Source organism: Amblyomma maculatum, chromosome 3 (genome assembly GCF_055883805.1).
Source record: "Amblyomma maculatum isolate TAMU_Amacu chromosome 3, ASM5588380v1, whole genome shotgun sequence".
Classification (NCBI taxonomy): domain Eukaryota; kingdom Metazoa; phylum Arthropoda; class Arachnida; order Ixodida; family Ixodidae; genus Amblyomma; species Amblyomma maculatum.
This window is the reverse complement of record NC_139346.1, coordinates 207,005,691-207,032,201: the sequence shown is the minus strand read 5'-3', so window position 1 is coordinate 207,032,201 and position 26,511 is coordinate 207,005,691. Positions and strand designations below refer to the sequence as shown.

The window sequence follows — 26,511 nt, the reverse complement described above, 5'->3', positions numbered from 1 at the left end:
AGCTTGAAAAGAAACTCTTCAGGAGAGAAAAGAATTCATAGCTTTTCGAAGCGACTTATGCGAGCTGTGAGAGCACTGAATCAACCTGATAGGTCCTGGGCAGTGGACTGACGTCCTAATCTTGTTCAGGGCTTCCTCTGGTCTCATTGAACCGCACCATATCTGCAAAAGAGAAAAAAAAGGAGGTCCGGTTTGAGAAGGCCACTTGTTCTGCGCAGCCGACATGCAACTATAAGCTGATGAATCCACGAAGCGGACGAAATGGTTGAGACACGGACCAAATATATACGGTCACGTAGGAACATAGCCACGAAAGACAAAGGCAGCAAAGGAAATGCTTGCATTTAGCAGTCAACACGAAATTGATGCATGCAAATTTTTTTTTCAGCTGTAAGGAACAAAAATAAATACAGCAGGGAAGAGGGCGTGACCCGGAATACGGAATGCGGTTTCGCGTTATCGGCAAAGAAGCGATGTGCGACACAAAACCATGCGTTGGCCAAGCGCGCGGTGATCGAACTTTTTTATGTTATGCGCACGTTGTCGGCATGTTGTTCCTGAGCGCTGCCAACGCTGCGTGCACAATAAACCAAACCATTCATCAAGCTGTTGGCTTGGATGCTTTGCATGTAATGTTTATATGTTCTTGAGACTCTACGTGCTCCCTGGACTAATGCATTGCCTTCTCCCATATTCTGCAACGCATGCACACGAAGGCTAAACTAGAATGCCCCGTTAACGCGGCGGGGAAATCTATGGGGGAACACAAACCGCAGCATCTTTCTTTATTTATTTCGCGTGGCACAGCGTGGGCCAAGCTGCGCATGCGCGAGGAGCCACGTGACGTCAGAGGCAGCAGCTGGTGTGTCGGAGCTGCCGTCGCGGCCGCGCGCTTCGCCGGTGCCGGAGAAGTGACGTCATAACCACAGCAGGCGCCAGCTGCGCATCACTCTCTCCGTTGGTTGCATAGAGTTTCTTACTCTTACCTAGAGGGAAAGCTGTGCTGCCATCTATGGGAGTTTACATGGAGTTTCCAGACGGCCAGTTCAGCCACCATGGGCGCTCAAAGCATCATGGGCCGGTGAGCTACCGAGTGCAGAACTACAACTTTTGGCCAAAAATAATGCAAAGATAAACGTTGTTCTACCGCAAAAAATGTCCTAAGATTGAATATTGTGACTATAAATTACAAAAAGAGAGAGAAACAGAATGCCAGTGTAAGATTTATTCAATATAAGCGATGGTCCTTTCTCCTATTCGCTTAGTTTTAAGCAGCACAAATACCAATATTTCGCACTTAATAGGCAAACTTTGAAATAAAAAAAACGTTACAAAAATATTTATGGTTGTGCAATCACTGAAAGAAGTTTTTAGTGGCATTTCGGGAAACAGAAACCATTTATTGGCGACGTCTGCTTTTGCGCCTTCGCTACTATGGCTTTCGCGGTCTATGTACGCACCTTCAAATGATGATGATGACGAAAAAGAAACATCGCAGTAACGCCACTCCACGTACCCGAGAAAAACCGACTGTCCCGCAACAAGTAGCACACCGGCCCATGATTCTTAGCGCGCCCATGGTGGCTGAAGTGCAGCGCCCTCAGCTTTCCCTCTAGTTAGTGTAAGGAACTCTATGGTTGGTTGTACAGAGAAGAGGTGTGTGCGGTGTACAAGATGTTTGCAGAACTGCGAAAGGCAGAGGCACACCGGTCCAATCAGGATTACGCACACTGCAATAGGCAGTTGCGCTCCTACGGGCCTCCCCCCTCCCCCCCCCCCCCCCCCCCAAAAAAAAAAAAAAAAAAAAAAAAAAATTAGCGGGGATGACAGTTGAAGCTATAGTGCGCAGGGGCGAGAGGCACTTAGGAGCACAATTGCAAGGGCTTCTTTGCCTTTCGCAGTGCTGCAGGTATCTTGTGAGACGAAGTATAGGAGCGCGCGGCCAGAATCGACCAACTATGGAGAAAGAGAGCCCGGCCGCTGCTCAGCGCGTAGCCTAAGCTATCCTAAGTGTAGCGATGCAGCTGTTGCTTTCGCAACTCAACTAGGTTTAACCGGAGCTAAACCACTGCCTTTTTTTTTTTTTTTTTTTTGGTGCTGTATTCAAGGATGAAATGGCCCTCGCTTAATTCTGGAATGCATTTGATTCGTTGTGGTGGGTCACCGTATAGGCACCGTCGATTGCTCGTGTTGGAGAGCTGCAGGGCGCTTCGGCGTTTTCATAACGAGTAACACTTTTGGAAGACGGTATACGGCCCTCTGCGCACCTGGTGTGCACGCTTATAGCAGCCGTGTTTGCACCAAGGCACCATCCATGCAACTTTATTTACTGGCCTTGGCCAGCTGCACTCTATATCAGCGCACCGCAAAGCCCCACAGGAGAGTGCGCTCTAAAGAAAAGCGGATTGACGCGTCTTGGGACAACGAAGTGGCACCGCAGTCACGCTGAAAATATTTAGGGTGTGATTAATAGTTTAGGGGCTGTAGAAAAATCTTGTTCACGTAAACAGTAATTTGGTAGTAACATTTCAGTCAGATGATTTTCAAAATGACCTGCAACTTCTGACTCGACATTTGTTTATCAAGCCAATAACAAAAAAAAAAAAGGTTAGCGATTTTTTTCTGACTAATTACTAGCTTTCGGGAATAAAACACACAGCTTCCAACAGCTCTCAGTTGGTTTTATTGGGATCATAGGACACTCCGTCTACTTAAATGCTCGGTTGCATTTAGTTGGGACAGCATGGTATATCGCGGCATGTGCGTCGATTACAGCAAGGCCCTCTGCACTGCTGTTTGCGCGCGTTTGTTCATTCACTATCATGTTAAAAGCAGCGCCCTGTTGCTTTAATATTCGTTTATTTTCCGAGAACGTTGTTGAGAACATGCAACCGGGAGAGCGTACTGTACCTGGGCATAGTTGAGGAAGAACAGCTGGTCGTGTGTGAGGTTGATGCCAGGCAGCAGAGGCTCTTCACCGTGGTGCTTGACCCACTTCTTGTACGCCTGCACGAAAAGAAAAAAAAAAAAAGCGTCTAGTGGTCGACAAGTGTGACTTATGGCGTAAGGCTACTGTTAGGAAAAAGCGGGAGAAAAAATAAAAATGAAAACCGAGGAAGTGCTTGTCCCGGCATCGATTTTTCGGTTATGCTTGAAGCAATCAAAACAAATGAACAGGGTCTAAAAATAAAACTCAAATGTTAAATAAAACGTCAAATAGAAGTAAAATGACAAGACTGCGTTTAAGTCTGCTTAAGAGCGGAAATGGAGAAAACCACTTTACTAACACTATAAATGAGAGTACCATTTTCACTAACTGCACCTTCATTTCCATCCCTACTATCATCATCGTCGTCATCATCACTATTGCTACTATCGTCATTATCAACTAAATCCCAAGTCATTACCATGGCTACTATCACCATTATCACTAACTGCATTGCCACTGTCATAGCTACTATCATTCTTACGCTACACAAACAGAACAGAGCTACTTCCTACGAATTCGGCGTGGAGTAGTGGTTTGCGCGATCGGCTGAGGATCGAACGAATAGTGGTTCGATTTCCGCTAGAGGCTCAAATTTAAACGCCATTGCGAAGGACGTTTCCTGATCACATTTTCTGTACACGGCGCGCATGAGCCAAGGAAGGTTTTCGCTTTAATAACAGGTGTCATGGTATGCATTCAGTGGAAGGGCCAACGAAGGGCCGGGGAAAAGCACAAGACAATGACAGGCGTCAGAAAAGATTAAAGCAAGGTGGCAGGTGCAATTAAAAATAAAGAGCGACAAAATCAACAAAAGGTTTCGTCAGGAGCCTACAGAATTTAAGACATGCTATGTGTAAAATGGAACACTAATTTATGACGACGCGAAAAACAAAATTACGAAAGGAGCCTACAAAATTTAAGACATGCTATGTGTAAAATGGAACACTAATTTCTAACGACGCGAAAAACAAAACGAAAGAGAGACGGAGAAGCAAGGAAAGAAGTAAAGAAAGGCTTAATAAAAAAGAAAAGAAAACAATGTGAAGACAGATAGAAATGAGTGCAAATAGAAAAGAAAGAAGAAGATGCTGTGATCTCATAAAAGAGCGAATGCATAAACAGCAGGACAGCTGGAATATATACACAGCGAGGCATCGATAATACGGCAAAACGGGCGTAAAGCTCTCGTACTGTGGTCGGAGGGCCCTACAGTATAGTACCAACAGCCTCGCATAATGGTAAAGAAAGGTGAAAACATTGAGGAAGTGGATGTCTTCATTCCACTCGCCTCTCTGAAACTCAAGGAACTACTTTTGTCAGTGTGCCGGAAAGGATGCAGGTGATGTGGCAGGAAGCAAATTGAAAGGTGCCACACTACCCAATTTTTGTTTTGTTTTAGTTGAGAGTGGTTGGCACTTCATAGGCTTTGCTAAACTTGGTGCGCCACGCAAGATACTGCCATGAGCGCTATCGGAAGCCTACTATTGAAGGAAAAGCGTGTATGCTGTAGTTTATAAAGAAAAACATATTCTTAAATCACTTTGGGAAAGTTTTTGAATGTTTACTTTTTTTTTTTTTTTACATTAGGTATAACTGCCGATCGTAACAAGCAATATATCGTCAGGTTCTCGCTAGGCGGGATTGCAGTTCGTGGTATTTGTATTAGAAAATGCACCCTGTTGGTTTTCGAGTCTTGTTTTGAGTGGGGGCAAACATCAGAAGCAGAATTCTGCTATACATCTTAGGTCACACCTATCAATATGCTCATTACAGTATATTACAACATTCCACAGTTACCTCACAATTATTGGCAATGACGTCGCCCATTGGTTTGCTGTGATAACGTTAAGCATCTGGTGCGAGAGAGAGCAAAACCAGGACGACAGGAGAGACAGATTAAAAGCGCTTCATTCGACACCCTGGTTTTGCGCTCGCTCTTATATGTATAGTTAATACCGACATAGCTATACATGGTTACGGCGCTCGACTACTGTTCCCAAGGACGCGGGATCGAATCCCGGCCTCGGCGGCAGCTTTTCGATGGAGGCGAAAAGCAAGGCGCCCGTGTGCTGTGCGTTGTCAGTGCACGTTAAAGAACCCCAGGTGGTCGAAATTTCCGGAGTCCTCCACTACGGCGTCTCTCATAGCCTGAGTTGCTTTGGGACGTTAAACCCCACAAACCAAACCAAACCAATACCGACATAGCGACTTGCCCAAAATTTCACCCTTGTCACTCGATGCGGGAGCAGGAAGAACTTCACGAGCATTTTTTTTTTTTTCGCCATGCAAGGAAGCTTAGATCGTTCCCGTCTAAAAATGCACAGCAGTTTCTTACAATATCTTACAGTTGCCTCACAATTAAAAGGTTTCCTAGAAAGCTGGACTTCATCTCAGCAGCATCGACAAGTTTGGCCGCTTTCGCAGGAAAACTTGCAGTGAAGACGCAGCATCCAAGCACGTGCTTCGGGAGCTCAGGAGAAGGCAGAATCCACTGCTTCCATGTCCTCGTGAGAGTATAGGCGTTTCAATGTAGAAGATTTCAATCGTTGGCTTCGTCTAGAAGTACTCGCATTGTCTAAAAGGAACATGCATGTCTAACTTAATAACCGTATTGCTTGGGAAAAACAGTATGACATAAACCTTTTGAAACAGGCATTTTGTACATAGATAGCACAGCGTGCTACTCCAAGTAATGTGGAGAAGAAGAAAATGAAAATTGATTTTGAGGCAAGGAGAGAAGCAGTGACTGTCTCACTTCTTTATGGACAGCGCAAGCGTGCTCTAAGAGAAAGGAATGAAGCAGAGAATGAAATAAGAAACAGGTAAAGGGCAACCACAGTGGAGGACCGCAGAATAGTTTTAATCATCTGGGAGCCGCGTGCTAGACATCGCACAGTACAGGACTTCATCGAAGCGCCTGAATAGCCTTCATTAAAACGCATCTAAGTGGCCGGAATCGAGCCTTTGTCCCCTCAGCCGATCCCCTAACCACTGAGTCACACTAAGGCAATCTTTTTGGAGGGCCCCTACACTGCGCAACGAAGCGACCATACCCCTTTACATTTATATTTTCGTACCTTCATGGCGTTGCTTTCCTCCAGACACCTCAGTGCATTCCCATTAGGCTTCTTGGTAAACGCCAGCATTAAATTCCATTTATGCCCCTTTTTTACTTTTCTTTAAATTTTTATTCTTGCCTTTTTCCTATCAAAGCGCGCATGATCCACATGCCCTATTAGACTGACTGTGCCCCACTCTGGCTAGGAATATTCCTTAGCTGGATTTCATCCAAAATCGCAGTGTAAATCCGGCGACGCGTAAGATGAGAAAGCAAAAACTGACAGGACGGTTACCACAGTGTCAAGCGAAATTCGATGACTTGCGTGTGGTGGAGAACATACAATACCGTATTGCTATTCGCAATTTTTCTTTTTTTTTTAAATCAAAGCGCAATTGACACCAAATTGCTGACACTCTTTCGGGATTACGCAGTGTGTTACTTTGTTATGTCGCCTTGCCTACGTCATGAGCGACGTCCCTATATGCGGACTTTACAGCGCGACGCGTTGCGGTGACGCCATGCATGGCACTGATAAAGAGAAAATAACATGATACCACTCACCCTGTACGCCTGCTTGAGTCCACCATTGTCAGCGATGTTCTCACCCTGAGTCATCTTGCCGTTGATCTGCGATGAAGTGCCAGATTATTGTTATTAGATATTCAGGTTCATGTTTTAGTGCTTAGCACTTCTGGCCGCAATCAGGGATGTCGGGGAAATAGCGATACTTTTGAGAACCACGCAAACTCAGAATACGGACCCAAGAGGCGGCTGCGCCGCGCTTTTGATTGACTCCGCTATTGTACTGCGGTGCATGTTCATCAGACTTGACGTGCAGAACAACAACGATTACGAATACAGCGCGAACAAGAGTCTATAGATTGTGGTGTTGCGGATAAACGGCAGGAGTGCCTAGAAGCTCAAAGAATGAGGAAACGTGCCGAGCGTGCTCGGGAAACGACTCAACACAAGAAGCGCCCTCATGGAACGAAAGCCGAAGCGAAGAGAAACAAATGTGCGGTTGAACCTTCAGAACAGCGGACTACACGATTGGAAGTCATGGCTACTGCCAGGAAGGTAGGCGCGGCTGAGTGGCTCGCGAAGAATTAAGCTGCGACTCGGATATTTGACCAGGACTTTCTTTGCAACCCGTTCGGGAATACCGAAGCATAACAAAGCGTAAAAATGCTTATGAAAGTATATTACGGGTAACCAGCGCTATGCGCCTACTTCTCATTGACCATGCAAAATGGCTGTCATTTTGTTTTTGCTCAGTGTGATGACTTGGGTGTCGCTAATCCTAGTAATTCAGTTCTTATTCGCTGATGTGCACGAACTGACGATCGCGATGAAAAAAAAAAAAAAAAAAAAAAAAGGAGGACGCTTAAGCTTCGCCTTTAAGAGTTCAACGCGACAGTGTTATCGGGCCCCGTTCGCATCGCACTCATGCTCTTCAGCCACACTTCACCTGACACACCACTCATTTTTTTTTGTATTTAGTGCGGAGTGGAATTTCCCTCCTGCCTTGGTTTTAACCACCGATCAGATAACCTCCTTTTAATTATTGATTCCCGCTTAAAGTCTGTGGTCTGGTTTTCTCTCTTCGCTGTCTTTAAACCCTAACGCTTTGAAGACGATGATTAGATGTATAAGGCTTTGAATAGGGCGGTGACTCGTGCCATCTGTTGAGGCAGCGCTGTACGACCGAAGGAATTTTCCAGTGAGCGCCGCTTCGCAGGCAAGCAAAGCGGAAATGTTCTCTTCTACTCGCTTAACTATTACTTCCGTTATTAGTTTCTTTCCAATGGCGCACTTGCTCGCCTTACACTGCGAAGGAACCGTGTTCGACTTCGTGGATATCCGCAAAACCTTTGTTGTTTCTTTACTTTCTTCTGATTTTCGTGTTAAACCAGAACGCCGGCACCGGCTTTTCTGCGACACTGGGTCCTTAACGCTGGGTCGCGAGAAATCTCTGCAATAAAATTGGAATAATGCAGATCGCAGAGACAAGAACAGGCGGACAAAAACAGCGCTGATCGCCTGTCCTTGTTCAGGAGTGTAAACTGCTGGGCTAGTTGGCTTATACTGCATAAAAAGGAAACCAGCGAAATAAGACGCAGGACAAGAGCAAAGAAGGCGCACACCACAACGTCTGACTTACAACTAACTTATTCCGATAAAGAAATGCTCATTTTAAAAGAATTCTCTGCGCACACACCCTACAGACAATACATTTCGCGCACCACATGATGAAAAGGCAATTATAATGATAAAAATTTGCACTCCTTTTCGGTGATAATTAGGGAAGAATCACTAACGCACTGACCAGCGCAAAACTGGTGTTTGTAAATCAAAACACCAGGTTATGTTCACTACATGTGCAGTGGGCGTGGCTTATTCAATCCCATTGCTATTCGGAAAAATCTACATAGGTCAAACTGGAGCATGCTTGAATGAGCGCCTGAGGCAACACCGGACAATTTTGGGCACTGACACTAGAAGCAATTTAGCCTTACTAGCCTTGCATGCCAAGGACTGCAAATGTTCTCCAAGTTTTCACATCGCTAGCCCGCTAGCATTATCAGGGGAAATCTAGAGGTGAGAGTGAGCTACTAGAAGCATTCCTGATCAAAAAGAATAAGCAGAAATGCGTCAGTGATACGACCGTGATTATCACCGAAAAGAAGTGCAAGTTTTATCATTATAATTGCATTTTCATCATGTGGTGCGCGAAGTGCGTTGTCTGTAGGGTGTGTGCGACGAGGGAATTCTTTTAAAATGAGAATTTCTTCATCGGAATAAATCAGTTGCATGTCCAGCGTTGTGGTGTGTGCCTTCTTTGCACTTGCCCTGCGTCTGATTTCCCTGGTTTCCTTTCTATGCTGTCCTTATTCCTACGTTTCCCACTGTCAAGATTCCAAATGCGTAACCAATACATTAAACCTACTATTTTGATCATAGCTTTCCCTCTCCTGAGAATGCGTGGCCCAATTTTTTTCTGGCTACCTTATAGTTTCTCACACGGACAGCGATGAAAAATTACTTAGAATTGAGGTTCCCAGTATTCCACGTCAAGATTCTACAAGAGCGATGTGAATGCACCAGATTCATTTTTCATAGCTTTCAACGCGGAGTACCTTCAACAAAAAAGAAAATCGCGCGAGTAGGTCGGTGCGTACTCACGTTCAGGTTGACATCTTCGAGGACGTAGCTGGAGTACTGGTCGACCATGCACTGAGCCCTCTCCCGAAACGTCCGCACCGTCTTGTTGTTCCACCATGGCTGCAGGTTGCCGTCCTTGTCGAACTGCCGGCCTGTATACGCAAGGGGTAGGCACACAACTGATTAAGGTTCAGACAATGGGTTGCAATGCGCTTGCACAGTGTGGTGTCAGAAATGGGCCAGAGGATCAAGTCTGCGGGTCACCATTATATAAACCGCCTGCCTTCGAGAGTACTGTAACTTAGAGACTCAGTTAACAGGTCGTGGTATAATTCGTCAATAAAACCAAATTACATTACACTTATCTGATACTAGACCTGTAAAGTGCGGAAGGCAATCCCCCCTTCTGCTGAAAGGGAAAAGTGCTTCAAGTGTAATCATCCAGAAATCGTTGGTAGAGTTCGCTCCTTCATGGCTGTTCCGTTTCTTCATTTCCAGTCACTCTCCTCTTCGTGAAGTATACGACGAGCACTAAAGCCACCAGAAAGCTTTAGAGAGGATGTTATGTTCTGACTGACCTATCGAAGACGTTTTTGTTTGTTTTTTTTCTAGAAGGAACACCAATCGGTATGTTGAGTTATAATCTTCAGCTGAGCTTTTGCTAACATGGGTTGCGCGAATGTGAGGCCTTAAGAAAGCATGAGCTATGTAACTTTTTCGGCTGTGTAAAAATTGTGGGCTTAAAGAAGGAGGCAGAACGACGAAAAATAAGTTCTTTGTAGTGAGTTCTTTATCTCCGTTTGATGCGGCCTTATTCACTGTGTGCTTCGAGCTCATTTTTCTTCGGAATCCTACGAGAGTTAGAGAGTCTAACGCAGACATATTTGACACACTAAATTGCATAGTCAGCAAAACTGTTTCGTTGATGATTATGGTTATGCTTAAGTATACTTTTATTCAAACAATTGCATGCACAGATGTCCTATATAAACGTAACCAAGCTTTAAACGTGAGCAGTGTCCTAGCCAAGGCTAATTGAGGGCCGTTGAGGATAGCCTGCTCTAATTTGCGGAATTTTAATTGTCCAAAGTTATCTATTGTCTTCAGGAACAAACTGCCAGTTCAAAAGTTGTAGACATTAAAAAACAAGAACTGCTGACTGAAATGTTGCTACCCAGTGTAGCTGGTGGCGCATATATCTTGCTCACTGTGCACGAAAACCGCCATCGGTGAGAGCACCTCAGAGAAAAGCGGATTTCGAAGGGAAATCTTTACTACGGCATGCAACAGCCAAATTCCTTCTCGACCGCTTAACTTTCAAAAAGGTGGTGCGACCTTGACCTGATTAAGTGTCCAACATTTCGCGGTGTGCACCCAAACGTAGGTGCCCACCATTCCATGGTGTCGACACAAAAGTATACTGCGCCCAACGTAGTCTAGTAGCGTTAACTGCGACTTGCTTTTCTCAAAACATAACTCAAAGAAAAAAGTATGCCCGCCGCGGTGGCGAAGCGGTTAAGATGCCAGGCTACTTTACCGGAGTACCCGGGTTCGAACCATATCGCCGGCGGCCGCGTTTCGATGGAGGCGAAACGGAGTGGCGTCCGCGTGCTGTGCGATGTGAGTGCACGTTAAAGATCCCCGTGTGCTGTGCGATGTCAGCGCACGTTTAAGATCCCCAGCCAGGTGGTCGAAATTATTCCGGAGCCACTACGGCACCCCTTTCTCTCTTTCCACTTTCGCTCCCACCTTCCTCCCTTCCCTTACGACGCGGTTAATGTGTCCACAGAAAACAAGTCAGACAGTTACCGCGCCTTTCCCTTCCTATAAATCAATCAATCAATCAATCAATCAATCAATCAGGTGGTCAAAATTACTCCGTAGCCTTCTACTACGGCTCCGGAGTCCTCAACTACGGCGTCTCTCATAGCCTGAGTCGCTTTGGGACGTTAAACCCCACTAACCAAACCAAACCATCCTCTTTCTCTCCTTCCACTTTCACTCCCGCCTTCCTCCCTTCCATTGCGGCGCGGTTCAGGCGTCCACAGGACAGGCGTGACAGTTATTGCGCAAGCGTTAATTCAAATTCCTGCCGAAATATTAACAATGGACGAATCCATCAATCAGGTCTCACACTCTTAGCAAAACATTCCCCTATTTCAGCCTTGATCATGCGGTTTCCTGGACACACGGAACCAACGGGAGAGGTTGCTGCCGCCCACAGGCATGCCCGAGCTCTGTTACACCGAGCTTCCCCATTAGGTGAAGAGACAGCGGAACATATCACACAGCCCATAATCACCCTTGCCGCACACCTACAAGCCTACAGATAGGCTAGGCAGACCCCCTGTTTCTTGTTTTCACTGTATTATATTCATTGTTCTGTATCATAATTAACCCACTCCCCTCTGTAATGCCTTTGGCCCTGAGGGTACAATAAATAAATAAATAAATAAATAAATAAATAAATAAATAAATAAATAAATAAATAAATAAATAAATAAATAAATAAATAAATAAATAAATAAATAAATAAATAAATAAATAAATAAATAAATAAATAAATAAATAAATAAATAAATAAATAAATAAATAAATAAATAAATAAATAAATAAATAAATAAATAAATAAATAAATAAATAAATAAATAAATAAATAAATAAATCAGTCAGTCAGTCAGTCAGTTTTCTATTACTGACCTACCAAGATGTTAAAAGCAAGATTAATCATGTTTGAATTTTCGTGATTTCAAGTGATAACAAAAAAGGCAAAGGCGCCCAACGCTAAAATTAGGGTATGCAAATAATTTCGTTGCGTGACGAAATCCGCCAAGAGCAGAAGCCCTGGGCCAGTTGATATGGCACTCAAAATAACAGCTTGAGGGGCTAGTTGGTGCTGCATGATACCCAGAAATGTGGCGCAACAAACACAAACACAAGCGAAGAGACACAACACACGCGCACTAAGGTGAAAGCGCGAGCCGAATCGGATACCAGAATGTAATCGAAATCGTCCAGTTGCCTATGGAAGGAACAATTGTCAGGACATGTGGGCAGATGAATATGTCTCTTACCTTTATCGTCAAAGCCGTGGGTGATTTCGTGCCCTATGACGACGCCTATTCCTCCGTAGTTCAGGGACCTGCGGCACACACGGGAAAGAGGAAAAAGGGCGAGAAGAAATTAAAGGAAAAAAATAAAGCAGAGGTATTGGTCCTCACCCGTTCCATTGCTGCTGATAATAAAAGTTGAAGATGAAGCTGATTTCTTTGTTCAAAGAAAGAGGAGATTTATGTCGAAAGACTAGCCCAGCGAGATCACGAAGCATGCCCCCTGAGGAAGTGGTGAAGGGTGGCTGTTCCTGGCCCTGATTGGGCTGGGACAGGTAGGTCACCGCTGCTTGCGGCGGGGGCTAGCCTGCCATCAAATTTTATCTGTTGTAGGCTATCATTGCACCCGCCACTGCTTCGGTGGTGGACGACGGCTATTGTTGCGGTGCGCGTCTTTCTCTCCCTCTTCTTTTTCTTTCTTTCTTTATTTTCTCTTGTGTCCGCACGAGGCAGCGGAGTTGGCTCAGCTACAGAGCCAGTAGCTGGCCCGTGAAGCCATCTCCTCGTTACGAACTGTTTCAAGCGAAATTGGATTTTGAGGATAAGTTGTTAGCAATGCCGTGTTTCGATTTTATTTTTAACTATTTGCCATAGTGCATTTATTATTGAGGATTGCCTTACACCAGGTATCTTGAACCATTACGGAAGTTACAAAAACGAGACTCGTGAATTCTTAGATACTACAACTGTGACCACACGTGTGGTTGATTTAGCTTGGTTTATGGGTTTATTGATTTATTTATTTATAGGAAGGGAAAGGCGAGGTAACTGTCTCACTTGTTTTCTGTGGAAACTGCAACCGCGCCGTAGGGGAAGGGATGAAGGTGGCAGTGAAAGTGGAAAGAGAGAAAGAGGAGCCGTAGTGGAGGGCTACGGAGTAATTTCGACCACCTGGGGATCTTTAACGTGCGCAGGTTTATGGGTTTAACGTCCCGAAGCGACGCAGGTTATGAGAGACGGCGTAGTGGAGGGCTCCGAAAATTTTGACCACCTGGGGTTCTTTAACGTGCACTGATATCGCACATCACGCGGGCGCCTAGCCTCTCTCTACCACTGACAAGCAGCCGCCGAGGCCGGGATTCAATCCCGCATCCTTGGGCACAGTAGTCGAGCGCCCTAGTGGCGCAGTGAATTGATATACATCTGAATTGATATACGTGGTTGCAGAGTCCTTGGATGCCCTTCTGATAACAGACAGTTTGTTACATTTTAACTAAGGGATTTATTTCCCATACCGAGTATGAATGAAACGCACTCTGTCGTTCCTGGGCAGAGCTTGTCAGCGCTATACCTGTGCTTGCAGCCTGGTCTCACGGGCCTTATGGCAAATTAAGAGAAGTGATTTTTAGACATCTTACCTGTAGAAACATAAAGAAAATGTTTCATTAACGCTCTTAAAATAGCAGTAAAAGAAGGCAATGCTTGCTTATTCGTGGAAAGCTTCACCTTCTAAATCGGGTCTTACGGTACCGCTGTTTTGGCGCCTGTAAAGATTTTAGAGCCTAAGCCTACCACTCAGAGTGCGACTTCTGATTTCGCCTTGGGTTGTCGACCTTGACCTTAAACCCATTCTCTTACGGCGTGGTGCAGGTGTCCACAGATAAGTGTGCCAGATACTGTGCCTTTCCTTTCCTATAAACCAATTCACTAATTAAGTATAGGTGTCCACCAAAAAGTGAAACACATACTGTGCCATCATTAAAAAAAACCCTAAAAAATACTAAATATCACGGTATGAAAAGGCGCTGCAAAAGCGCTATCGCGTCTACTTTTTAGGCGTAGCTTGAGCGCCCCCCTCTCCCCAATAATTTAAACAGTCAGGCCGGCAACATTGCTAAATTATGCAAACCATGTTCAACATAGCTTTTGCCCTCATAACTAGGTTCAAGTCATGCCCCTCTTCTCTCCATTTTTCGCCTTTGTAAGTGGGGTGGTGCAGTGGTAAGACGCCCGACTACTGTGCCGGAGTACCCGGGTTCGAACCCGACCTCGGCGGCTGCGTTTCGATGGAGGCGAAACGAAGAGGCGTCCGTGTGCTGTGCGATGTCAGCGCACGTTAAAGATCCCCAGGTGGTCGAAATTACTCCGTAGCCCTCCACTACGGCTTCTCTTTCTCTCTTTCCACTTTCACTCCCACCATAACTCCCTTCCCTTACGGCGCGGTTGCGGTGTCCACAGAAAACAAGTGAGACAGTTACCGTGCCTTTCCCTTCCTATAAATAAATCAGTTTTTTAAATCAGTAAGCCAAAGATGTCTGACAAGGCAGCGAGAGCTCACATTCATCCTTCGCTGCATATCACCTCCCCCGCACCCCAGTCCCCTCTACTTGCCGACATTAAGGTGTGCTCACTGGCAACTCACTTGGGAAAGTGGTGACTGTAGAAAAGTGGCTGCAGAATGCCAGCAGGGAATACAATGTCGTTCTTGTTCGGGTTGTAGAAAGCGTTCACCACTGCCGGCTCGGTTGTCCACCTACGTACGCAGAAAGGCAGTCAGTCAGTCTTACTACATATGTCTCGAATCAGCTGTAGTCGGAGAATGCGTCGCCCCCGTGCATTATAGAATTCGGGATAAGCAGTCCTCACTTCGCACCCTTTCTGTGGCACACAAAAAATTAAAGCGCGCAATCGTTACCTTTTTCTATGAATGACCCGTTCCTCTATCCTTTATTGCGCCACGCGTTGTTGTGGGCGTACGAAATCGCTCGAAAAATGGCATCTGCTTTAAGAGTAACCAATATCCATTTTTCTTTGGGTTGATTTACGGCGCTGTGCACGCGGCTCACTACCAGGTGTCCCATTCATGGTACATTCATTGTTTAGTTGGAAGACGCGGCGATGTTGTATGCATAAAATCTCATGGCGCGCGCACACACACACGCACGCACGCACACACACACACACACACACACACACACACACACACACACACACACACACACACACACACACACACACACACACACACACACACACACACACACACACACACACACACACACACACACACACACACACACACACACACACACACACACACACACACACACACACACACACACACACACACACACACACACACACACACACACACACACACACACACACACACACACACACACACACACACACACACACACACACACACACACACACACACACACACACACACACACACACACACACACACACACACACACACACACACACACACACACACACACACACACACACACACACACACACACACACACACACACACACACACACACACACACACACACACACACACACACACACACACACACACACACACACACACACACACACACACACACACACACACACACACACACACACACACACACACACACACACACACACACACACACACACACACACACACACACACACACACACACACACACACACACACACACACACACACACACACACACACACACACACACACACACACACACACACACACACACACACACACACACACACACACACACACACACACACACACACACACACACACACACACACACACACACACACACACACACACACACACACACACACACACACACACACACACACACACACACACACACACACACACACACACACACACACACACACACACACACACACACACACACACACACACACACACACACACACACACACACACACACACACACACACACACACACACACACACACACACACACACACACACACACACACACACACACACACACACACACACACACACACACACACACACACACACACACACACACACACACACACACACACACACACACACACACACACACACACACACACACACACACACACACACACACACACACACACACACACACACACACACACACACACACACACACACACACACACACACACACACACACACACACACACACACACACACACACACACACACACACACACACACACACAGAGGAAGGGAGAGAGGGAGAAAATTTGCTTGGTATATAGCTTTGCCCCACTTATGGATTTTTGCGCAAATCATGAACAGAGAGTGCATTCGAATGTGTGAGTTTAGGTCGTTGCTCAAACCATCGCTCCAGTGGTGTGTGTTTGAGAGCTCTGCAGGTCACAGGAAAAAAGTCTACCCACCCTATACGCACGGATTTGAATGTTAGCTTAACGCAGCACTACGCAGCTCGGCAACTACTCGTTGGCCTGAGGGCTTACCACCAATGTTGTACGCGTTGTAAGTAGAAAGAATGGCCGTTTTAAATATGTCCTAGATTTTTGAAGCAGAGCCTTGCCTTGAGGACACTTTTCTTGGCAAATATTTGTTAAAATGAATTTTATTGTGTTGCTCTTAAATAGATACAAGTGATTTAAAAGCTTGTGCAGTGGACGAATCAGGGAAGTTAAATCGCAGCTTAGTAAGCAATAAAATTATATAGGCGCACTTACATTTGCTTAAGTACAGAAATACGAACACATTGTTTGTTCCGCGCCCATTTCCGTTATGAGTTCTGCGTTTCATCGCTCAGTGCTGTCGCTTAGTTGCCGTCTATATTCGTCAAATTCGGACGAAGCCAAAATTTTAGGGTTAATGGACCAAATTTTGTTGGCGGCTCACCCCAAATATCGGAGTCACGATTTAGGTGGCCAAACTCACCTTAGGTTAGGCACCAAATTTGGCCCAATTCGGACGAAGTCAAATTTCGAGTTTGCAGACAGGCCAAATTTCGGCGGGGGTACAAGTAAGTTTGGACTTCACCACTAAAATATGATGACAAATACTCGGTGTAAAACTTCTGTCATTTCCTCCCTATAATGCTGGTAAAACTTGAATAAAAAAGGCACCTTTTTGTTTAGTGCTGTATGAGCTGCCTTTGGATGCGCTACGCTTCTTCAATGCATGTCACGCTTGCGCCCACTGTAACCTACGGGGTGCAGACTGCAGATTTTTATTGCGACGAGAAATTCCGGGTCGCGCCTTTCATCAAAGCGTTTAAAGTGGTCGACAATTGGGTCACCCCTAGCAGTTCTTCCAAAATTTGCCAACATATACGGATAAAGATTGATTGAATTATAGTATACACCACCAATAGAATTACACCACCAAGTTTGATTCAAAATATAAACTGACTTCTAGGTTGTTTTTTGTACCAAAATAAATTAGGACTTAATTCCGCCGTTTCATTCTTTCGTGCATTTGAATTTGCGGTCACGGGATTGCCCAGATGCCTTGTTTTGTTTTGCCATGTACTAACGCCGTAGGAAATTGGTGAAAATATTTGTATTACTTTTTTTTATTGAGAAACCAAAGCTTCTTTTCGCTTCGAAAGCGCATTCATATTTATGATGGAAAAATAAACATTATTATTATTATTATTATTATTATTATTATTATTATTATTATTATTATTATTATTATTGTTATTATTATTATTATTATTATTATTATTATTATTATTATTATTATTATTATTATTATCATCATCATCATCATCATCATCACCATCATCATCATTTTATACGCAACAGCTACAGCCTGGCAGAAGAACAGTTCAGGTTTAGCCTGTAAACTGAGCGCCTGTGATGTGACCATGGCTCTCCAATCGCAGATTGAGACATCGCGCTCACTTCTCCTTGTTGACAGGCTGTCGTAGCTTGAGCTGGTTGCGGATGGCCTCGAACTGCAGGATGTTGAACACGTTGTCCAGATACAGGTCCTCGTGCACCACCAGCTGCAAGAGCGCGCGCAGTTGACGTCACCGATCGCTGAGAGCGCTTGGCCGCGCTCCAATAGTGTCAGCTGATCGAATAGTAGCCGCTGTATAAATTTACAGAAAATACCCCGATAACAAAGATAGCTCTGAAAGCCAGTAACCTGCAATGAGATCGCATATTTGTGGAAGAAAAAAGGAATAGCACAAATTTGACCGAGTTATTCAGATCCCCGTTGGAACCTCCCAAAGGGGAGAAATAGCGTACCGGCTGTCGAGTCTTGTAAAACGTTCCGAACCAACCAACCAAACAGACAAACAACCAAACAAACAAACAAACAAACAAACATTTAAGGCGGAGCTTAATCGTCTGCCAAGATTTTTAAATCTTACGTACATTCAGTTAGTTATCAAATAATAAGTCACCAGTGCGCCGTTTTGTGGTTACCTCATATAGAAAAGAAAACGGCCAATAAAAGAAACTACCTCTTACCTGGTGAATTCAGATAGAGCTCTGAATTGTGGGCTTAATTAGAAGGTGATTTGGACCGTAAGAGCCTAAAGGTGTTCATTCTGGAACAAGTGTGGGTACAGGAACTGTCATAAATCATGGGCATGATTTTTCTTTAGATGAATGGCGCAGTTGGCACCTCTCATCCTACGCACTTGGAAGCAGGCTTATTCCACCAATTTTTCGCATTCTTTAGGGGGATGGTCAGATCACTTGCGCAACGCGTTCTCAATGTTCCTAACACATACGCTTCTAGCTATAACATGGGCACTGATTTCAAAGCGCCATTACGTCCGAACTGTCCGTACAGTAAAGCTAACTGGCAGTCCACGTGAAGCAACACTTCCAGGTCCCTCTGTGCTTGCACCGCTTTGAATATGCACCTGGGTTGGACGTAATGTTGCTTTGAAAGCAGTGACCGTGTTATAGCTAAAAGCGGATGACCCTGTAGATGCTACCAAATGCTCCTAACACGGCCTGTCGTGCATCTCTAAATGATAATCGCAAATAAATTCCATTTCGCTTTTGCGCAATAGTCAGCGCAGCTACTGCAATCGAAAATTATTTCTGTCTCATCGAAGGGAGCGACTGGCGTTCGGTGGTAAAGGCAACTCACCGAGTCGTATTCCTTGGATAGCTCGTACGGATTGGTGAGCAGCTCCGGATAGCCGATCCTCTCGTTCATGGCGTTGGCCTGGACAGACAGACACGAAGGCGCAGATATCTTTGCCCATAACAAAACTTTTACAAAGCGAGCCTTAACAAACACATGCGGGGCTCTTCGTTTTTCGCACCAGGAAACACATATGAAGCGCTATGCTCCGCAATAGATACCCTCCGGCTGCAACTGAGATGCTCGTCAGAGGCGTGGGACGCACCTTCTCTTCGGCCACCTTGCGGGTCTGCGTGTCCATCCAGTCGTTCTCTTTAAGCAACTCGTTGAATGCCTCGCGGATATTGTGGATCATCTCCAGCGCCTGTTGAAGTGAAAAACGTAGCACTGTAATTTTCATTTGAAGCTGCGCACTACGAATAGGGAATTTAGTCAAATCACCAGAACAACTAAAATATATTTATCGTCATCACAGTAGTTGGGACTAAATATGACGCTTTTGAAAATAATAAAGCAATATCGTAGGTGTAGTATGTACAATTTTGGAAACGCTGTAAAAGGAAGGGTCTCCAGGTGCGATAAATCTTATAGGAAATGTCGTGCCTTTTCAAAAGCACAAAGTCGATCGTGCTCAACTCCGCACTGCCACTGGCTGGCGCTTGTGAAGTGACCAATCACGACAGCTAACCAGACACATTGCATGGCGTTAATAAAACATCAAGCACAAATACTGCCCTCAAGAAAAGAAACTAACTAGTGTGCTTCAATATCTCAACAGCGTTTTACATCACGCTGATTTGCCTGTGCAATGATTATGCAGGGACTATACCGGTGCAATTCTAATGCATTTAAATAACGAGTTAGCCATCATAGTTCTGGTATATTCTAAATGGATGCATTTTCTATGAGGAGTTTTTATTTCACCGGTGTCATTACATCCTTAGCTTGGTCAACAGGACGAGGTACACTGATTACATGGCAATTACTACCGCAACATTGCAGACAGATTGCGCTTGCGGTAGCGTAGCTAAGATAAAGAAATAAATATTATATCTAAGAATATAAAGGTAAGCCAGTTGGCCGTACGGTCTCCTTGCTGTGTGGGTCGAAGTTGTCGCGTATGAAGAGCGCACCGACTGCCATGCCCATCTTCTTGTTAGCCAGCTCGACGCAGTGGTTCCAGCGCACCTTGTCGGCGGACACGCCTAGCATCACCTTGCGGAAGGCGTTGCGTTTGTGCGCGTACTCGCCATCCAGGTAGGCCAGCAGATAGTTCACCAGGCGCCACACGGCGAAGTTGTGCAGCGTCCTGCGTAGCAGCATTGTATATATTCCCGCTTTAGTTATACTCAGTTTTGCACCACACTCACCGCGGGAGTTCTATTCTCCGCAGAATAAAGCCCCCACGGGAGTCTATTCCTCACTGCAGTTACTGTGGCAGCTAAATTGTGTGCTTTCACGAGACCAGGTGGCATGACCGAGTTGGCAGGAGTAGCCAAGTGCCTTTTAGAAGGGAGTAGAACCCTCTGGAGATCTTTGATTCCGTCTAAGACGTGCTACCCGGGCCGAGCAGACACGTTCGTACGGCGTGGTTAAAGTGGGGATTTATATATTGGGTGATATATTACTGTTGTTGTTGTTGTTGTTGTTGTTGTTGTTGTTGTTGTGGCTGTAGGAAGAAGGAAAAGAAAATGCACGGGCCTGCTACTGGCTCTGTAGCTGAGCCACCTCCGCTGCCTCGTGCAGACAGAAGAGAAAATAGAGAAGAAAGAAAAGAAAGAAGGAGAGAAAGACGCGCACCGCAACAACAGCCGTGGTCCACCACCGAAGTGGTGGCGGGTGCAATGACGGCCTACAATAGATAAAACTTCGGTGGAAGGCTAGCCCCCGCCGCATGCGGCGGTGACCCACCTGTCCCAGCCCCATCAGGGGAGTACCTCTCTCTCTATATTACTGCTTGAGCAGTTATACGAAGTACACTGAGTACAATGAAGTCCGTCCAAGGCCAGCGATCGAGGCGGCCAGAAAAAAGAATAAGAGTACAGAGATGGGTGGTTATAGGAGGAAGAAGGGAAGGGGAAAGGGGATAAAAAAGAGGGATGGTGTGACCGACAGAAGGCATACAGAGAAAAACAGAAATAAAGTTTGGGTGCAGATGATTTCCTCCTTGTCGCTCCCATCCATCGCTATCGACGTTCGTCGGGCTCACGAGGGCTGTTATCGTTTACATGAACGGCGAATGACGTTATTGCCCTCGAGCATTGCTGCCCCCGTCTAACTGATCCTGTGTTAACCTTTTTATTACCCAGTAAAGTAGCTGCCACTCGGAAGCTAAAGTACGCAGGGAGAGTTAGTTCAGTCAAGATTCCCTTTGCGGACAGCCTGAGAAACAAAATAACAAAACCGAAAATCCAATGCACGTGGATTTTCTAGCAGTGCCATCCCGCATTGACTGGTAATTCGGAGGACGCCTGAGCAACAGGATGCAGTTGCTATTAAGCCACACATTAAGCAACTGTGTGAACGAGCATGCGTGACCAAGGGGTAGCGCATATCTGACACGGGATTCAAGGGTCCCGGACAGTTCGATTCCGGTCTCAAAGGGCCTGCCAACTCATAATCTCGTGATGTCACACAATCCGAAAACAAATTGTTGCCAGACCTTGTCACCTGCTCACCGAAAATCCGGCGTCGGCGGTCGTCCGCCGGTATTGACGTTGCGAGCGAAAAATCATCAGCATGACAGTGGCAAGCGGTAGCTGCCGACATGGCTGAACGCTGACTACACACAGGGTTTGCCGGACGTTTAGCAGAAACTGCCACTACGGGCCGCTCCTTCCACAAAGGAGGGTAATGCTAGGATCCTTACATTCACGTTATCCTAGGGCACACAGACATGTTAATGCAGCTTGGTTAAAGCGGGGATTGAAATGTCGGATGGTAGCCTAAGCTATCGCATCGTACCCTTAAAGGCAGAGCTTAAATATCCCCATAATTATTTCGCTCACAACGTCGCCGTCGACAGCGTGTGCAAGATTTTTGTAGAATGGGGCCTTTAACTCTCTCGCATTAATAAACACGCACTGAGTAGCAATTGCTACCGCTAAAGAATGCACTTGGGAGTCTTGACTAACAAGGCAGCGGCACTGCTTTGTCACTCGAATACAGTTACCATTCACCTGCTACGCCCACCCGATGTTGTCTTTGTCATGATGCCGCAACTTGGTGTCGTGCCTTATACAAGCGGGATGTTAAAGGCCAAAATTTTATGGCGCCCTAAATATGTCTTGGATTCGTTACATCTAAGCCTGCGATAGGACGTGTATATGGGTCTTAAGAGAATGGCGCACCTCTTGTCGGTGTCTGTCAGTATCTGGCCGACTTTCTGCAGGTAGGGTACGGAGTAGACTACCAGCGGTTCGTCCGGCGTCACTTCCACGGGCAGGAACACCGCCAGGTACTCGGTCCAGTTGAACTGCTCAAACGTATGCGTTGCCCGAGGAATCAGAGTGTGCATGTGTATAGAAGAAAACAAAACAGAAACGAACAACATGCTATGAGTGCGATGATGTGTTCTTCCCTTCTTTTTCTAGTGCTGCTTGGCCGCTGTATCCAGTTACATTCCATTGTGAGAATTCTCCTTTCTATCGAAAAAGTTTGGAAGTAAAATTTGCCGAGAAAAATTTTCGAGTTTTCAAGAAATTGAGGGAGGTCTCGTTTTTTTATTCTGTAATATGCCTTTTCCAAGCTAGTGCAAGAAAAGAATGTCCAGAACCAGAAAAAAGGGATTGGTATTTTATCACCGCATGGAACATGAATACTATAATGTTTTAAACCGAGGACGATGGATACATTTTCAAGTAAAATTTATTAACTTCTTTACTATTTCAGATCTCTGTGCGCTGCATGAGAGACCAACAGGCAGCCATACAATGTTTGCATAAAACTATTCTTTCTTACTTTTTTTTTATCTCTGGATGCACAATTTCCCTCTTTTCCTAATAGCTCACGTTGCCTCCCCCCCTCCCCCCCCCCTTTCCTTTTACTATAATGCATTCCTTGAAAATGTAAATGAATTAAGGTAACTATACAGCTTCTATCTAGTAACGACAAAACAAGCGTCATGCCCAGGCTATAGGGATGACTTGAAAGACGCGACATTGTATGCTTTGGCGGCCTAAAAGCATAAAAATGGAGTATGGGCCCGCTGTGTAAAAGGCCTTCCACCGGAAACAAGCTGCTTAGCAGAACAACTGTCCACAAGGAACTGCTATCTGGCCAGTGTTCGGAGAACGAGAGGAGCGCCCTAGTGGGGATGAGCGAATATTTTCTCCTGCGTGCTTTCCCTGAGAACGTGCTTTGTTGCATTGATTCCACCTTTCCAACTTTTTTGGAGGTAGTATATGTGGGTGAGAGTGCACTAACTTCTGATCCTAATTGGCTTATGAAACCCTTCGCCCAAAAGAAGGACGGAAAAAGGTTTCTTCTTTCCAGCTCATTGCACATCAATTCAAGTTGAGGAAAAGGAAAAGTGTGTTCGAAAATTATTCTTTGCTTCCATTCAAGCTGCAAAAGAACGGCGTGAACTGCCACAATGCTTCCTTTTAAGCTGTTTTCTGTTCACTACACAACTGCACACTTTGCTAGAAGCAAGAAGCATTGTCCTAAATGCTTTGAAAGGACATCGCAGAAATGCTTTCTTGACTATTGCATGGTCCGCAGGTGGTCATTCAACGCTCCCCGGCGCGCACTGCATACATAAACGACGAGCGTTGAGCACGGAAGCATTTGTGTCACAAAAGTAATGCTGATGGCGGATATGGCGGATAAAATGCCAAAGTGCACGAAGGCCCGTACCACAGGCACCATTTCGGACAGCACTCGCAGTGTCATCTTGTTGTAAATGGAGCCCGTGTCGTGTCGGTCAGCTTCGGGCACAGATATCTGGAACACAAAGAAAAACACGTATGTACATAACCGTGTCCACTCTGAAACCATTAGTGAACACCGAATATATATCTTTTCTTTTAGCAAATGTCTGGACTGATCCAGTTGTACATATTGCACACTTTTGATGCCAAAAAAAGCCTTTTAAGAAGCTGAAAATAAGGAAAATATGGCTTTTTTTTTTTTTATCAGGGTGACTTTAAAATGCGCTAGCTTTTCTGTCGTAATCCTTAAATGCTTACTCAGACAGAGATGTGCGGGATACGACAACCTTGTAATCAATGCTTTTCGAGGCACAGCCAATAAAAATTCTAAGTGTCTAATTATACGTGCGAAGTGTCCAGCGAATTCTCCCCTTAATGGCGCGGCAGATGCCGCTGCAGGCCGATGGCTAAAGTAGGGTTCAAGGCATGTTCGTCACGCAGCATGCTGCATTCTACGCGCTCTTCTCCGCATGAGGTACTCAAGTTACATGCTACGAAATCTTTGAGGAGCTGCATAAATTAATTGGCCCGCTATTAGATCTTGGAACACACATCAATGGCACAGTGTCTTCAGGCACAGTTCCGAGTGGAGTGTCTCGCTCTAGGCTGCATGTAATTAGGCGAGGTGGCAGACGACGCAACGCATGCATTCGCTTGGTGACTTCACACTTAGTAAGCATGCAGTCTCGGAACCTGTGATCTCTATCTACATCGTAACTTAAGCTTGCGATTACTAGTGTTGGCATCATTTGCGATTTTGCCACGAACTTTGACGCGCAGGTATCTGCACTCGATACCAAACGCCTCTATCCGGCATAATACGCATCTCGCTGCGCACAACGCCTTTAGGCACTTTATGTAAGCTCTTTCAGGCAGCAAACAGAGCGAACAAGGAAGGAATATTGTTTTTCGCTTCTTGCTCAGAGTCACGCCAGAAGACTTGTGGAATATATGCGAGTATACTAGCACAGCGGCGATGACAAAATTGGCAAGGCTGCCGAGGCGAAGAAAAGCTCCATCGCAATTCACGGAGGAGTAGCCGTAAAGCTAGAAGAGAGCGTAGGTTCCGTTTCGTGGTAAGCAACAGCGTTGTTTGGGAAATACAAGGCAAGCGCCGAGCACGAAGCTTTGTATTATCGCGAAAGTCAGCGCGCATGGGGTGAAACCCCTGCAAGTTTGAAGGTAGCGTAGCTCGAATACTCATGGCAGCTTCCGGCTACGGCGTCCGCTGGATCTATACCTGTGTGTGTTAACACGTTGTTGGCCGTCTGCACTGTGCGCAGTTCGTTTATTGTGCTGTTCGAGAACTGTCTTCAATGTAAACCACTGTATCGTTTGAATCGCATTATTTTCGAGGGGAGGTAGTGTGCGCGGCAGCATATCGGATTAAACGAGAAGAATGACCAATGCGGAGAAGCACTTTTTGGTGGTACATTTGGCGTCACAACGCACATTTATCTTGACCTTTTAAATATATATTGTCTTCGAAATGACGAAGTATATACTTTTCACATTGTTCTTCAAACGACTCGCCATTTTGTAGCGACTGGCTGCCTGCACTGCGGCTCTGTGAAACAAAAAAAAAAAATATTTTGTCAAATTTTACATGTCTTTCTACTGATCGGGCTCTCTCCTTGTAGCCCCTAAGCTTTGTTTTAAAAATAATTCGCCTTTGAAAAGACGCTTTATAGTCTCAAACTTTGTTTTGGATGTTCATAGTTGCTCTTCACAAACGGATGTTATCATAAATTCAAAATTAATTATGAAAACTACTTTGAAATCTTTGCATTCCATATATCCACAAAAGCGCTGAGCCTAAGCAGTGGGCTCAGACGGGAGACAACAGCGTCACCACATCTTGCTTACGTCACTGATTGGTGCTGATCTATACACCACAGGTATCGTGTCGCTATCCTTCGATATGACCAGTAACGGTCTATTTTTGTTTAAGATCGTTTTGGTCGACCCTATTGCTAGACGGTGAAATTAATATTAGTGCGCGTGCGCGTGCTTGCAAAACGGACGTCGCCCCCCCCCCCTTCCCCCCCGGCTGGGGAAAAGTACGCAAGTCCAAATTGGGCTTTCGCTCTTTTCTTCTTGGGGTGATTTCGAATAACGGGGAATAAACATGGCGCACACTCACGTTTGCGAGCCGGGTCTCGAGGGCGAGCACCTGCTCCATCTGCGGGTGGGCCTCGTGCGGTTCCGCTCCCAGCAGCTGTGCGACCTCGACCATGAGCCGATGATAGGCGCGCCGGTCTTTCTCGCTGCTCTCCTTCAGGTAGTACTCCCGGCTGGGCAACCCGAACGCCAGCTGCTGGTCGATCTGCGAACATGAATTAGGTTGGGCTGAAGAAAAAATAAATGGCCGCCCGCACCGTCTTACGACA

At 45.6% G+C, this 26,511-nt stretch overlaps 1 protein-coding gene across 1 annotated transcript in view; it reads right to left on the bottom strand.

Annotated features, from left to right (window-relative positions):
• LOC146197526 (neprilysin-1-like) overlaps nt 1–26,511 on the bottom strand; it is a 47,411-nt gene that overhangs the window by 1,559 nt on the left and 19,341 nt on the right. Inside the window, exons 7-19 of the mRNA XM_084596490.1 lie at nt 26,265–26,447; nt 24,048–24,134; nt 22,541–22,665; nt 20,277–20,499; nt 19,456–19,554; nt 19,194–19,271; nt 17,984–18,087; nt 14,685–14,795; nt 12,287–12,354; nt 9,234–9,364; nt 6,612–6,677; nt 2,911–3,006; nt 86–162 (exon numbers count right to left, since the gene is read on the bottom strand). Coding sequence (XP_084452616.1) covers nt 86–162; nt 2,911–3,006; nt 6,612–6,677; nt 9,234–9,364; nt 12,287–12,354; nt 14,685–14,795; nt 17,984–18,087; nt 19,194–19,271; nt 19,456–19,554; nt 20,277–20,499; nt 22,541–22,665; nt 24,048–24,134; nt 26,265–26,447 — 1,448 coding nt within the window. The remainder of the gene's footprint in view (nt 1–85; nt 163–2,910; nt 3,007–6,611; nt 6,678–9,233; nt 9,365–12,286; nt 12,355–14,684; nt 14,796–17,983; nt 18,088–19,193; nt 19,272–19,455; nt 19,555–20,276; nt 20,500–22,540; nt 22,666–24,047; nt 24,135–26,264; nt 26,448–26,511) is intronic.